Source organism: Pogona vitticeps, chromosome 8 (genome assembly GCF_051106095.1).
Source record: "Pogona vitticeps strain Pit_001003342236 chromosome 8, PviZW2.1, whole genome shotgun sequence".
Classification (NCBI taxonomy): Eukaryota; Metazoa; Chordata; class Lepidosauria; order Squamata; family Agamidae; genus Pogona; species Pogona vitticeps.
Window position 1 is genome coordinate 2,500,832 of NC_135790.1, and position 15,773 is coordinate 2,516,604.

The window sequence follows — 15,773 nt, forward strand, 5'->3', positions numbered from 1 at the left end:
ATGTGCCTCTCGTCTAGTTTAACCAAACTTGTGCAGGCAGGGAGAGTCCAGAGAGGAAGTGCCGTGGATTGGTCCAGATCGACAAATGAAGGGTGGGTCTTTTGTGGAGCTAATGACTCTTAATTGCACAGTCAAGACAAAGCCACCCTCTAAACACTTTGCATGGCAGGAAGGAGAACCTGAACCAATGTTCCTGGGAAAATCGATTTGTTTGAGTGAGAGCAGTGGGTGGATGATATCATAGTTTCTGTGACTCAGAAAGTTATCAAACTTTGACCCCCTGAGCCCCAGTTCCACTACACCCCTGGTCTTGGGTGACAGGTATACCTTCATGACTCCACCCGTCCATCAGCCTTTCTCCTCTCTTTAAGGGGACTATGCCAGCTGCACCACATAGCCCATGCTCCTGTCCTGCAACCCTAGAACAAGTCTGGCGCTTTCAGGTATGAGGGCCAGGTTGTTCTTCTGGTGGGTGAGTCCCCTTTGGCAGGGCAGGGGAGGGTGAATCCACAGTGGTCCGAATGGGGCCGGAGCTTTGCAAGATGCTGAACCTATTTACAAGAAAGGGTTCAGCACGCTGGATAGCTCCTATGAACCTGGAGCCATCTAAAAACCGGGAGTGGGTTCCCAGCCTCCCTGAAATTGGAGCCACCAATGTTCGCTGGTCCCTGTACACCACTGCAGCTAACAAATGGATCTCTCCTTCCTCCCTGGCTCATCCGTTCCTTTTCTCCCATAATGGGGGTATCGCTAGTTTAATTAATGGCTGTAATGGGGGGGGGACCTTCCCTCTAACAACTCTGAAAAGGCTGGGAAAAATAATGTTAAAGTTCTGTGTTCTGGCTTAGGAACATGAACTTTAAGAGCAAAAACCTAACTGTACAAATAATGCATTTAAGTGAGAATAGGTGTTGTACATATGAACTGTTCCAGCAGCAACTTATCATTTTCCTAGTTACCCATTTTGGGATTTTCCAATGCAAAAAATCCCGGACGGTTTGTTAAGACTTGGATTTTCAACCCTTTTTTCTTTCTTCTCTGGTTTTAATTGCCTGTAACTGCTTGGAATAGCACTCCATCACCTAATGGGGTGGTATATAAATTAAAGTAATACATAAATACATTTTCCTTTTGAGATCCCAGTGGCTTTTATGCATGTCTGAAGAATCCAGAGGGCAGCCTGGATGATCTTTTGCAACTCCGACAATTCCTATCTTAAATAGTGGCTCCGGTGTTGCGTGGGACAGGGGCTCCAAGTCACGAGAGCCCATTTAGGACTGAGATCATTGTTCCAGTATTTTTAGAATTTGGTTTTGTGTGACTTAATCTTCTTCAATTATGGGTGTCTGGGAACCTGGCGACGAGGAGGTGGGGAGCAAAGCCGACCCACGGGAGAGTGGCACCATTAGCCAGCTAAAATCTAGCCAGCAAAGGGGGTTTACATGTTGCATCTCTGGGAAAATCAGGAACATTTTTCCATGGAGTCATCGCATTGTGTGTCTAGCCCTTGATCTGGCCAGTACAGGGTGTGTCATGTGTCCAAAGCAAGTCCTTTTGATAACCAGCTACCTCTTCCTTTTCATAGTCTGCTTTCAAAATGTAAAAACAAACAAACCCCAATGCACAGCCCATATTAAGAACCCGAAGGTAGCGCTATGCACTCTTATATACATTCTAGGGAGGCAGCCCCATTGAAGTCCATGGGACTGCAGAGCCCACAAGCTTAGCCTTGCGCGGCCCTATGTCACTTTTAATTTTCATTCCACCCAACGCATAATGGTGCATGGATTTCACCGCACAAGATACGTGAGGGTCGGCATTCCAAGGTACACTGCTTTTGGAGCTGGAGGTTTTGTTCATGGCCCAGGTGGGAAGGGGGTGGTGCTTTTTGAAGACAACCTGTTGCAGAGTTTAGACAATATATATGTTATTTTTTGGACCGCAAATCACAGCATGGCCCTTTATGGACCACAGACCTCAGACTCTTCTAGCCGTCATGGCTAGAGCTATGGCGACTGCAGGATTCTGGGGCTTGTCGTCTCGAAAGAAGTAACTTGGCCCCGTTTTGCTCTTTTGAGCAGGTTGTGGAGCAGAGCCAAAAAAGGTGGGACGGGTTGATTTTGGGGGGCCACGAGACATCAAGGGGAGACCGCCGTTTCCCATGGCTTGGAGCCACTGTCTGTGGATGGGTCTTCTGCTTTTTATTTTTGCTTTCCTACTCCACCAAGTCCCTTCTTATTTACAATGACCCTAATAGCATTTTTAAGCTATTCGAGGAGTGGTTTAACCAGTGCCACCTCCTGATGGGTTTTCCTGGCCGAGTGGGGATTTGAACCCAGGTCCCCCCGAGGCTTGGCCTGGCACTCTGTCCACCATGCCACTCTGGTGCTCTTTATTTTAGTCTCAAATATGCTGCAATTTGGTGGGGCACCCTATCACCTCATTTTCTCATGCATTGGTTCGTCCTTGCAAAACGTAGAACAGATCAGCTGCATTGTACTACCATAAGATGGTACCTGGTGGATTTGGGGAGTTGGAGTCCAAGAACACAGATTTGCACACTTCTAGGGACAAGGCATACATTTTAGATGCTGGAGCCTCCAATTCATTTCCTGGTTCCCACCATCTTTCCATGGGAATGGAAATGACCTCGGTCGGAAGCTGCTGGATCCGGATGGACTACGGGTCTGTCATGGTGTCAGCAACCGCCTGCTGTGTTCCTACACCTTTTCTCCCCTCCCCAGCCCCCAGGGCCCATCCGGTGGTCTCTTGGGTCATCCAGAAGGTGACATATAGGCCACCACTGTGCCCCCTCGCTCTTCCAAGATGCCTCCAGGAGTTTACCACCTGCAAACTGTTTACTGGTAGGTTTCCGAGGCTCATAAACCCATAATCCTGGGTTTACCGAGCAGAGGGGAGCGGCTGGATGGGAGCGGCTCGGAAAAGCTGCGCCTGCTGATTAATTGCTTCTGTCCCTCTGCAGGGTGGGTTCGCCGAAAGACGTAGCCTGCTTCATAGACCCATTTTACTTGCACAGATTATAAGGCTGCCACGGAGCAAAGTTCATCAGGCGCCGTGTCTTTGCTGTGCATCCTCTCCACATGCACACACACCCTCCCCGGTCACCTTCACTTCCTGCCAGTCTGACTTTTTTCTGGAAGGCTGTCGCCTGCCAGAGAGTGGAGAGAACCCATGCATGTAAGCACGCTCAGCATAAAGCCCCGCTTTTAATTGGTCCCTTCTACTGCCATGCTTTCCTCTTTGGAGGAACCACCTGGGAATTTCTCTGCCTTGTGTGTGTTGCGTCCTCTTTGGGCTCTTGGTACCTTTGTTTACTGCAGAGCCAGAGGTTGGGAGTTTGATTCCCCACCTCCTGAGAGAAGAGCCAGCCTGGGTGGCCTTGGGTCAGCTGCACACAGTCCCAAGGTTGCCCCTAGAGGAAGGGAAGGGTAATGCACATCTGTGTATTTTCTACAGATAAATAAATAAAATAAAATAAAATAAATACCTGGGAAACCCTGAACAATGTTGCCGTAAATCAAAATTGACTGGGTGGCACGTCATGATGATGCTGGGTTGCCTTAGTAAGGGCCCTCCACAGTGTTTTCCAGTTTTCCATGCCTCTTGGTACTTTGTGTGTGTGTGTGTGTGTGTGTGCGTGTGCGTGTGCGTGTGCGTGTATGGTATCATCTGAGCACCTAAGAGGTGGCTTGCCCACCCGCCAATGTCTTTAGTGGAGGGAAAGATGCCCACGCCAACTTTAATCGTGATGCATCAGTGCCCAAAGAGATGATGTCACGTTGTGGTTCCTATTGCATCTTTCCATCCCACTTCTCAAAAACAGGTCTTAGCCTGGGGTTGCAGAGAAGCTGGCATGCCAGCATGAACTGTATATGGTGATTTGAACCCCTTTATGGAGTTCCATTCCAATTATCTCACTGTTAATGAGCCAGAATTGTGTTAAAAGCATGCCCACGGGTCACAGTAAATGCCAAAACTCTGATTCAACCTGAACGTTTCTCATCACTTGACCAAATTGCATGGCGAAGGAGTGGAACGTAAAAAGTTGTCTTCTCCTGAGTCACATTCTTGCTCTAGCTAGCCATGTATGGTCAGCTCTGTAAAAGCATTTGCCCTACCCAGGGATAGCAGCGTGATTCCATTTTAACTCCCATGGCTTCATGCGCTAAATGCTCGGATTTGTAGTCTGGTGAGATGGAATTGCCTGCTTTTGCTCCTCTGAAATACAGAAGTGAATTTCAGCCTCTTGCTGCCTACACTGCAAGATGTAGCATGGAGCCAAGCTAATTAAAGGGGACCCAACGGGCATGAGTGGTCCAGTGTTTCAGGCATCATCTTTTTGCAAGATTCCTGCCCCTCCCTGTAAATACCAAGCCTTTCCCTGCTCAGCCTCTGAAAATAGATAAGAGCAGGTGTGTCCAGGTTAGTCTGGGGATGTATAAAACCTCTGCAAACAGAGATAACTTTATTGTCCATCAAACTGGCTTGTTTTTCTGCCCTCTGTTGCTTTAGCTCATGGAAAAAGCAAGGTGCTGCAAGGGCAGAAGAATGATAAACAGTTTGGCTGTTGAATCGCAGCTTGCCCCCACTGTTGGAGCCGGGCTAACAACCTTTCAGAGGGAGATGCTGTGGAATGCCACGCTAGCTAGAAGACCCTGGTCCCAAAAACGTGGGTCCCAAAAATGAACTTCCCTAAGGTCTGGGTCAAAGGATGCTTCTTTTCCGCTTCCTTTGGGTTGTTTAGACAGAAATAGTTGCTCGTCTATGGGGAGTGGAGAAAGCGCTCCAGGTGACTAGACACTGAAGATTTGTGGATTTTTTTCCCCCAAAGAAACTTCCAGGTTGTTGGTGACTTCTGTTAGTTTATTATGGACCCACAGGCAAGTAGTCTCCAGGAAAACTGAAATAAATTGAATAATTTTTTTCCAGCAAAGGGGAAGGAGGGGAGGGGAAAAAAGCTTCTTGCATGTGCTGCTTCTTTAGCTGATGGGAGAGTCAGTCATTCTCCCACCTGCCACGACAGAGGCCCATTCTTCCAGTGATCCTTGGCCCCTTTTGTGTCCAGGAGCGGCTGGAAAATAGCGGTTGCCACCCAGCAAGCCTCCGCTTTGGCAAATATTTCATCTCAAAATCTTTGCATAGTTCTTTATGGACCTTTTATTTATTTATTTTTTAAAAAAATGCTAACTGCATTTGCTCTGACCTTTGGTTTACAATGAAATAAAACCGATTCCTTTTTTTCCAACCGGTGAGGCAGGAATAGGTAGAACCTGTTCTGTGTGGATAGTGGACAAAGCACACATTCTGCCACAGGTGTGTGTGTGTGTGTATGGGGGAATCAATGGTAGCAAATCCATCTTGCCGATGGTTCGCAGGCATGCATCTTGGGAGGGAAGGTGGGCGCCTTTGGCACCCGGAGTCCAAAGGTGAAAGGTCAGCCTGTGTTTTTTGGTTTAAAAAAAAAGGATTCGGCTTAAATCTCCAAATCAGAAAACAAGTGTGTATGTCCTGCCCTCCTTATTTTAGCTTTTAAATACTACAGTACTTTTTTAAAAATGATATAAACTACCTGGGGTCCTTTTTTAGGTAGGAAGGCAGGGTATAAATATTATTTTCAATCAATCAATCAATCAGTATCAGTGGGCTAATCCGGTATCTCCCGATGGCTTCACAAGAACGGTCAGTTGCAGATTGCAATATTTCTTCTCTCCACCCAAAGCAGAAACGAAGCAGACTCTTTCCCGTCCTCTGGAGATTGTGTGAGGTTGTGTAGCTGGAGACCAGGTGGGGAGGGGGAGAATCGCCTCTGTTTTGTGGAAGACCCAATACAAGATGGACGGACTCCCTTAAGGAAGCCACAGCCTTGAGTTTGCAAGAGCTGAGCCGTTGAGGACGAGACCTTTTGCAGACCGCTCATTCATAAGGTCTCCATAAGTTGGAGGCCATGTGATGACACACAACAATAACAATATCACCATAGTATTTTAAGTTGGTATAATTATCCCCTCTGTTGAGAGTGGCTTGCATTGGGGGGGGGGGAACGACTTGGTGTCTTCATCCTAGAGACAAGATTCAGTCCATGGCACATTTTTTAAAAAGGGGAGAAGACACAACCTCTCTTTTTTTGTTAGATTTTAGGGATTTGAGGGGGGTGGACTTTGAATGGGTAACTGTAACTAATTCCTTTGGGAAAGTCGAATTCTTTTCCAAGCCCAGTTCTCTGTCTGCCTGGCTCTCTCCTGCAGCGTGCCCGTGGCGTTTGGCAGAAAGAAAGAGAGCCAGGAGGTTCTGCACCCAGAGAGGACTTTCACGGTTTCGTCCAGCTTAACTGTTCCTGAGGACATGAACAGCTCCCGAGCCAGACTCGTCGGGGCGTCCATCACTGCTTTATAGCAATCCGGCGCACCGCAAGCTTAATCCCTTCTGTGCTGTAGCTGGCCTGGGATCAGTCTGGGAAGGGTTTTTTGAGTCATTTAAAGCCACTTTTTGTCATCAGACAGAATGCCTCCCCAAGCAATTTGCAAAGCTCTGGAGCTTTCGGGCTGAAAAGGCACAGCACCAAAGGAAGAAGAAATGGGAGGGAGGAGGAGAAAAGCAGACTCGGACACCATATTTTTTTTGTTCCAGATGTTGCCTGGGCTGCTGTTTTAGCACGTACGGCCAGTGGTGAAGAGTGATGGAGGTTTTAGTCCTCCAGCATTTGGAAGGCTGTCCACTGTCTACCCTTGCTCGAGGGGGGCAGGATCCTCTTTGAAGCCCTATGGCTTTAAACAGGGTGGTTGCAAGCTTCTGTAGCTAGAAAACAGAGACTATCCATGGGAGGCTGAGCTCGGCTCACCCTAAAAGGACAGGCGCCTGAATATCTCAGTTGTTGTCATGCGCTGTCCAGTCACCTCCAACTTCTGACGACCCTATGAACGAGCCATGTCCAAAATATCCTGCCCTCTGTGGCTTCTTTGAGGGAGTCAGCCCATCTCCTATTGGGTCTTTCTCATTCCCTGCTCCCTTCCACCTTTCCCAACGTGATTGTCTTTTCCAGAGAAACCACACCCCCCCCCGTCATCTCATGATGGGCCCAAAGGAGGAAAAAGTCTGTTTCAACATTTTAGCCTCCAGAGATAATCTAGCCTTAATTTGCTTTAGGATCCACTTGTCTTTCTGGCAGTTCAAGTTATCTGCAAAGCTCTCCTCCAGCACCATATTTCAAACAGATGATTCCCCTCCCCTCCCCCCGGTCAACTTTCTTAACTGTCCAGCTTTTATACCCATAACAGGATGGTCTGGGTCTCCAGTGACACATCCTTACACCTGAGGACCTTTTCTGATTCCTTCATTGCTGCCCTTCCTAGTAACCAAGTTCAATGGGGGCGATGATTTGTTATTTTTTAAAAAACGTGGCCAAAGGTGAGGCCAAGCACCCCTGAGCAGATCCACTCACTGGCCACGGAAGCTGTAGCCCCAAATAGCACTTTCTCGGCCCTGAAATTCAACATATTGGAATGCTTTCTCTTCTCTCTCCTGGCCTTGTTTGCTATATATACGCTGTCTGAGTAATGCATGTTCACTTCTCTGCCCGTTGCAAGGTTTACACTAAGATAAAAATCAGGCAAAGCATTTTGAGGATCTGAAAACAGAATACTGTTCTTGTTGCTAAAGGTAGCAATTAAGTTGTTGCTGTACTGCAGTATCTAGAAACCTCATTACTTATATCTGGTATTGTTCCTGCCCAGAGAAGCCAGCATAGTTCGAATGTTGGACTGAAACTCAAATGACCCGAGTTCAAATCTCCTCTTGGCTATGAAAGGCATGCCTTTTAACCTGTCTCAGCCTGCCCTACCTCGCAAGGTTGTTATGAGTATTCACTGAGATGAGGAGAGCTGTGTAGGCCACATCGAATTAACTGTAGAAGGGGCAAGATCTAAATGTCACAAGTAAATTTCTGATGGAGAGATTTCTGTTGATTTGCTGGTCTGTTCTATCCTATATATCTCTCCTGTTTCCCTTGTATTTTTCACCTGTCAGATATAAATCCTTCTTGGCAGCCAGGGTGCCGTTATAATTGTTTTTCCTCTAATTGTGCATGTAATTTGTTGCATTGTACATTGTGAAAGCCCCCTATTGTACTTGCCAAAAAAAAATATAGGGAAATACTCTGCTTTCCCCCAAGAACATGGTGGTGAATTTGGAAGTGTCGGTGTACGATGAGACAGCCTGCGACGTCATCTTTCCACACACGCCCTGGAGAGTTGGCCTGTATCAATAAAGGAGTCCGAATAGTTTTGGCTTCCACAAGGAGCGGGTTTTTTGTAAGGGTAATAGTTCTTGATTGTCCATTCAAAACCATGCCACCCTAAAATGCTCTCCACTGTCACAGAGATGGCTTGCGACGGTGTGTTGCTCCTGCAGAAATGTTTTTCCTTGCTGCTAATGTGAGGGTTGCAGCTTCAATGGGAACAGGGAAGACTGAAGTTGGTGGCTAAGGATGTTACCATCCGGGCTAATCAGAAAGTCCTAGACCTTCAACCCTCTAAGCCCTGAGGCCACTACCCAGCTGCCTTCTAGGAAGGGTCGATTCTGATATTGCACTCTTGTAATATTTATAACAAGACAGAGGACAAAAAAAAAGGAAAGAAAAGTTCTTTGCACTTGGGATTGATAAAAGAATGGCGTAAAACCTGAAAAATTCCTGTTCAAAACATCTCCCAAGAGGCCTTAAAATGTTTTGTAAAAGATAACATTTGAGAGTCCCTAGATGTTACTTCATTGCACATTAAAAACTTTGTAACTACTAGTTACATGGCCGGCTAACCAAAAGTAACTAATTACAGCCGTGTTATGTGTAACTAGTGATTTCCAAGCTTTGGAGCCGTTTGGCACAACCAGGTAACCCTCCCAGACAGGTGAGCTACGGATGCGAGAGTCCCTTTCGCCCTGGAGGAGCGAAGGCTTTCGTGAAGCTGAAAAGCCCTGTCCCCAAGCAGCCGCCGCCGGCGCTGGCAGTTTTTCCTCTCCGAGTGTGGGAGGTCTTCCCCCACCCACAGCGTGGGAGAATTTGGGTCAGTCAAGGTGCTGCACTGCCATTTTCTCTAATGCTGTAATAACAGCCAGAATTATGCTGACTCAGCTTTCATTGGGCTGTGTGAATGAAAACCCACCACTTTGTCTAACATATATATATTTAAAAGCTGTATCTCTGTGGGAATCTTCAACCTCCCCCCCTCCTCCTCCTCTCTGTACAGCAAATCTCAGATCCCTGCTTAGAATAGGAGGGCTAAATGCTGAATGTGTTGAAGTGGCCTTCACAGAATAAGGGGTCTGTTTTGATTTTTTTCATGGTCGATTGAGTTCATGGGATGGAAGATGAGAAAAGTGGACGGCCGGGGACCTCCGTACCATCCTGATTTCCTGACAAAGTCAATCTTCCATCCAACATCCGGCGTCAACCCCGTTCATAATCTTCTCTCTATTCTGGGGCACAAACCCAGTTCTGTGGATTTATTGGTGCCAAGTCTTTGTGCCCTGCTCGTAATCACCAAGACGTCTCTTTCCTCTTTCAGGTAAATCCCACCTGGCCATTGTCCAGAAGGTGAACAACGAAGGCGAGGGCGATCCTTTTTACGAGGTGCTGGGCCTGGTGACCTTAGAAGACGTCATTGAGGAGATCATCAAATCGGAGATCCTGGACGAGTCAGACATGTACAGTTAGGTCCTTTCTACATCTCGGCTCTTTTGGGTGGGACGTGTGGGCATGGGTTGGCGCATCCTCGTTTTGCGGGCTCTCCGGAACACGCCACCCTTCAGGCGGCCTGACGGGTTGGGGATCCAGGTGGTGTGCGCTCGGGCTGGGCACGCGCAAGTGCAGAATACAGGCGGGGTGTCTGCAGAGGGACTATTTGCGGACCAAGAGGTTCTCTCTCTGTGAGGCCGCCTTTCCTTTTAACGCCTGTCCTTCCCTCTGCGTAGCGGACAACCGCTCCAGAAAGCGAGTGAGCAATCAGAAGCACAAGAGAGACTTCTCGGCCTTCAAGGACAACGACACAGAGTCCAAAGTGAAGATCTCCCCTCAGCTGCTGTTGGCTGCTCACCGTTTCCTCTCTACAGGTAAGAGACGCCTTGGGGTGTCCTTGTTCCTGGTTCCTGCAACGGTAATGACAGAGAAAAGTCTTCGAAGACGTGCCGAGGACCCACAGGAGCATTTAATTGTTTTAACTTCTTTTGTGTGGCGCCCTGTATGTTCCCCATCAGGTAGAATCATGGAGTGGGAAGGGGGCCTCTTAAGGCCATCAAGTCCACACACACCCCACCCAAGGCAGGCACCTGAATCAAAGCAGATCTGAGAGAGGGAGGCCCAGTTTTTCTTCCAGTGCCTCGTCCTGGGTTCCAGTCTCATACTGCTCAAACAGTTAAGAGGTTTTTCCTGATCTTCAGCCTCAATCCAGCTCCCTGTAACGTGAGCCCATTGTCACACGTCCTGCACTCTGGGGTGACGGAGAACAGACCTTGCCCCTGATGACACTTAGAAACCCCACCCCAGATCTTTGCAGTAAAGATATATACATCTGGAATGGATGAGGGAGAAGCCATAGATATGGGGACATGGTGCAACATCCCCTCACTGGGGCAAGGATGGAAGGAATCTTCCCTGAATTGTTTGTCCTCATTGACTTTGGCCTGTCTTGGCTCCATCTTGTCAAGCCCTGTAATATTCCTTCCCTCCAAGAAAGGGAAAGATCACGAATTCTACTGTTATATATATATATATATATGTAAACTCTGTGATCTGTGCAAACTCTCTTTTGTGCAAATTGACTATCCTTTCCTTCTTAGAAGCAAGCCTTTCCATGGCCAAAAAGCTCAGAATAACTGCCCGATTGTGAAAATGAAACACACACACCCACACACCTCTTTTGATGTCTGTAATATTTCCGAACCCGTGCGGCGGCTGTCCTCGATTTGCGCAGTTTTGCTCAATTTCCACCAATTCGCACTCACCTGCCTTCCCCAAAATGGTCCTGGTCCTTCTCCTCTCCTTGATGGTGCCACAGAAGACCTTGTGGGATGAGGAGAATGTTTTTCATCATCTTTGCTGGTGATGACGGGAGAAGGGAAAGTTTCAGTCCCTTTCCCATTCTCCTGAGCTCGTCATATTTCACCCCGTTAAGGATTAAACCTGGAAAAAGGGCTTGACATCATTTGTTTGCCACAGACACCCGAAATGAAGGCAGAATCTCCCCTCTGCCCTGACAAGACTCCAGACATAACTCCTCCAGTTGGTTCCCTTTGTCTCACGTCTTGAGGCTCATCCAATAATCCAACCGCAACGAGATTGCGGTTTCCATTGTCTCCTTCAGAAATTACGGGGGGGGGGGGGCTTGCCTTCTGAGGAAGGCAGCCCTCCTATTATCCTGTCTGCTTGTGGCTTTTGGCTTGAATGGAGGGGGGGAGTGTTCTTCTCGCGGCTGGTTTGTTTAGCTCCCTTCGCCCTTTCTCTTTTTTCTGGCTCTGTTTCTCACCGCAGAACAGACATGTAGCCTTCAAGCGATGGCCAGATTTTGGGGGGGGGGGACCTCTTCCTAATAGAGAAAGAGAGACGTTTTGGTTCCTGAAAGAAGGGAGATTAGGATCAGAGCTTAGAAGTGGTTCTTTTCTGGCAGGCTGGGGGCAACTGGGAATTGTAGTCGAAAAGAAGAAGCATTTCCAGAGGTGTATTAGGGTATACTGTATTTTTAAAAAAGACCCAGCTTTAGGAATGCAAGCACTAAGCCCTGTTTGGCTATCTCCGAGCGGACCCCCTTCCTCGCAGAGAAGGCAACCTGAAGCAGCCTGGCCACCTTCCTTGGCATCAACGAAACAGGCGGGCGAGCTACGAGGAGCAGGTGGGGTGGGGAGGGGTGGGGGTTCCACCGATGCTGAGCCCCCTCCCCTGCCGCTTCCCAAGGCCACCTCGAGGGGGCACCCTACCTGCCCTGCCCTGGGTGCTTGGCTCCCCACGCCTTGCCACTGCACGGGCCAAAGAGGCGGAAACACGGGTGGAAATGGTCCTTCCTGCTCTTTCACCCTGAGGTTCTTTCAAGAACTGTTTTTTTTTCCTTCTCTTTCCTACTTTTTGGGCCCTAACCTCCTGCTTTTTCCAGAGGTGACGCAGTTTACCCCAGCCCACATTTCGGAGAAGATCCTGCTCCGCCTGCTTAAGCACCGGGACGTCATCAACGAGCTGAAGTTTGACGAAGAAGACAAGAGGGCCCCCCAGCACTTCCTCTTCATCAGGAACAAGCCCGCCGATTACTTCATCCTCATCCTCCAGGTAGACCTCCGGCCTTGGGTCCCTCCTCCAAAGGAGACTCAATGATGGATGTTGTGGGTTTTTTTGGCTCTTTGACCGTGTTCTGAAGGTTCTTCCTAACGTTTCTCCAGTCTCTGTGGCCGGCCATCTTCAGAGGACAGCACTCTGTCTCTGAACTCTGTCTCTGTCCTGACTCCTGTCCTCTGAAGACGCCGGCCACAGGGACGGGCGAAATGTCAGGAAGAGCAACCTTCAGAACACGGCCAAAGAGCCCGAAAAACCCACAACAACCATTAGATCCTGGCTGTGAAAGCCTTCGCGAATACATAAGACCCAATGAGTTTGGAAGGGGAGAAATAATGTTTCTACGGCCAGTTCCGTGACTCTGCTTTGCACAGGAGCTGTAAGGTGCGCAAGTGGGACATTTGTGCAAAACCCAAGCCTTGGTATGCTTTCAGGGTTTCCAACTTTTGCTGGTGTGTGTGTGTGTGTGTGTGTGTGCGTCCTTTGATTTGTCTGTAATGGAGACACCGGGGATGCTGCAGATGTTTCAGGAACTGCAACCCCGGTCAGCTCTAGTTAGTTTAGCCAGATGCAGCATATCCTGGAAGATTCAGGCCGGCAACATCTGGATGGCCGAAGGTGCCCACTTTCCTCCTCCAGAAGCTGTTGTTGGGTTTCAACTTCCATCATTCCCCAGAGGAGGTGGATGGTGGGGTTTGTAGTCCAGCACATCTAGAGGCTCCCAAATTGCAGACCACTCTCATAGCATGCACATACATTTCTGGGGCAACAATCTTGTCAACCCTTGGCTTTGCTCCAGAAGAACTCAGAATGCGGTCTAGAACATCTCCCAGGGAGTTCTGGTACATGCTGGAAAAAAAATCAGCAATTCTAGGCCAGACTTAGCTTTTTCTCCCTTTTTGTCAGGCCCTCCCCCCTAAAAGTTTCCTCAAGCGCTTGGCAAACTGATTCGGGGAAAGGGGGGGGGGTTGGAGAACATGGATTTGAGGCTCTCAGTCTGTTCAATACAGATTCTCAGCCTCCTGTTGTTTTCTCTCTTTTTCTCTCCTGCAGGGAAAGGTAGAAGTGGAGGCTGGCAAAGAAAACATGAAATTTGAGACCGGCCCATTCTCTTATTACGGGGTGATGGCCCTGAATCCGGTTGTCATGACAGGTAGGTGACTTTCCATATTCCTCTCGCTGCCAAAGGTTGCAAATGGGAAAAGGGCGGGAAATGGGGTATGCGGCCAGAAATGGGGGAAACTACTTCTTGCTCTACGACGCCCACAGTCCCCCACCCGGTATGGCCCCGAAGAGCTTACACTGTAAAATGCGACACAAGGAGGACATCTGGGGAAGAAAGGAGAGAGAGAGGCCAGCAAGGAAGCCAGCCTTATTTCAGGGGCATGGGGGCTGGCTGGGTTATGGGCTGGGTTCCTGCTGAGCCGAAAGGTTTGTAAGAAACGTGGGGGATGAGCTGAAGAGGGACTCAGAGGAAGATGGAGAGAACGTGTGGACTCGTCTTCTAAGGAGAAGGCTCAAAGCTCGGCAGAAGAGCTGAGCTTGCCTGAGGGTGCAGCTGCAGGAGCAAAAATCGGAGGCAAGCAAGTGTGCCTCAGGAGATAACCGCCAGGAGAATAAAGGGAGGGCAAAGTAGTGGAATGAGAAGCGCTCATCAGATGTAAGGATGGAGAGAACTCTCGTTTTTATTTTCCCATTCTGGCTCATGCAGAGAGCCTTCAATGTCCCATTATCTTTTTTGTTTCGTTTTATTTCATTTTATGTATTTAGAAGATGTTTACCCGGCCTTTCTCCTTAAAACGACCCGAAGCGGCTTACATCATTTAGAGGACAATATTTAAAAGCTTAAAAAAAAAACAACCCAGGAAGTCAGCAAAAGAAAAAGAATGAAACGAGCATCCCATTAAAAACAGTAATTAAAACCAATACCAAAAACACATTTAAAAGCAACAGCACATAACATTCCAGTTTGAAAAGCCCTCTCGGACTGGTAGTCAGTCAGGAAAAGCCTGTCTGAAGAGAAAGGTCTCTGCCTGCTTGTGGAAGGACAGCCACGTTGGAAGTATGATGGGGTGCTTTCCCTCCTTCCAGTAGCCTTCCGGGCCCCTGCCCCTTGCCCAGGGCCACAAGAGCTGACTTTTCTCTCTGGCGGTACAGGGAGAATGCCAAACTCTGGTCTTGCAGCACCAATGCTCCCGTCCAGAGAGCTAGCCTTCCAGTCTGTGGCTCTGGGGTTCCCTCGGCTGGAGGCTAGGCTTCTCACGGCAGCTGGGAGATGCAGGTGGAATGAGCGCCACCTTGGCGTGCCACGAAAACTTGCTTGAGCCAGCCTGTTTGTCCGTTCCGGCCCTAGGTCCGAGACGTTGCGTTTCAGCAGCAAGCGTGATCGTATTAGATGGAAGGGGGGCGCCACCTAGTGGCCGGCCTCAAAGCCTTTGAAGAGGATGCAGTCGGCTCTTATGCATTAATTCACCCTTCATGTCCCATCAAGGCGAATCTGGGACTTTACAGCTTGCCCAAGGCCAAACAGGCTGATTCTCCTCCCAGGAGAGGGGAATCGAACTCCCAACCAGATACCCAACTCACAGAGCTATCCAGTCAGTTTTAATTGCATACTGTCAAGTCAGTTCTGATTTATGGCAAAACCTTTCAGGGTTTTCCAAGTAGAGAATACACAGAAGTGCTTTACCCTTCCCTTCCTCTAGGGGGCAACCTTGGGACCGTGCAGCTTGCCCAAGGCCACCCAGGCTGGCTCTTCTCCCAGAAGGCACAACAGGAATGCTTTGTTTATTAAACCTACAGATTTTTAAATGTTTACAAATGTGTTAAAATTGTTTTAATCTTTGTTTTAATCTTTATATATTTTGCTTAGTGTACTCCTATTGCTTAGTGTACTGAATCGCACTAGAGGAGACCCACTGAAACAGTGGGAATTTAATGAGTCCACTCCTCCATACGTTCCATGGATTCAAATGGGCTTCCTTTAAATGCAGCCTACTTTAGCATACCGGTCACACTTAAAGTAGGCCCATTTGAATCAAGAGTGTAGGGAGGCATGGTCTCACAGGTATTTGAGATGGGGGAAAGGTTTCTTTTGACTGTCCCCCCAACTCCTTTTTTGCCTCTCTTTCTCATCCTGTTTTTCCGTGTGTGTGTGTCTGCACGCCTATATTTTGTGTCTAGCTCCACCAGACATTCCCCAGCGCTGCCCGCCTATTAAACACCGAGGGTCTTTGTTTTCCAGGGTGCCAGGTAAACTGCACAACTGTGCATGGAGTGAGGAGTGTGTGCATTAACCCTTGCCTGGTGGAGGCTGGTGACACGGTGGTGGCACATCCGCTCCGGGTGTTAGTCCGAACTTTACGAGAGCTGTGGGGTTGCTGAGCCCTCTGCCCGGAATAAACCCAGAACCCTAGACTCTAGCTCCTTTTAAGACTTGGACTAA

At 48.5% G+C, this 15,773-nt stretch overlaps 1 protein-coding gene across 2 annotated transcripts in view; it reads left to right on the plus strand.

Annotated features, from left to right (window-relative positions):
* CNNM4 (cyclin and CBS domain divalent metal cation transport mediator 4) overlaps window positions 1-15,773 on the plus strand; it is a 32,733-nt gene that overhangs the window by 12,594 nt on the left and 4,366 nt on the right. The window contains exons 2-6 of one of the 2 annotated variants that reach the window (XM_020780210.3): window positions 9,579-9,722; window positions 9,985-10,122; window positions 12,156-12,325; window positions 13,382-13,481; window positions 15,512-15,580. In XM_020780210.3, coding sequence (XP_020635869.3) covers window positions 9,579-9,722; window positions 9,985-10,122; window positions 12,156-12,325; window positions 13,382-13,481; window positions 15,512-15,580 — 621 coding nt within the window. The remainder of the gene's footprint in view (window positions 1-9,578; window positions 9,723-9,984; window positions 10,123-12,155; window positions 12,326-13,381; window positions 13,482-15,511; window positions 15,581-15,773) is intronic. The other variant, XM_020780211.3, reaches the window with a different exon arrangement.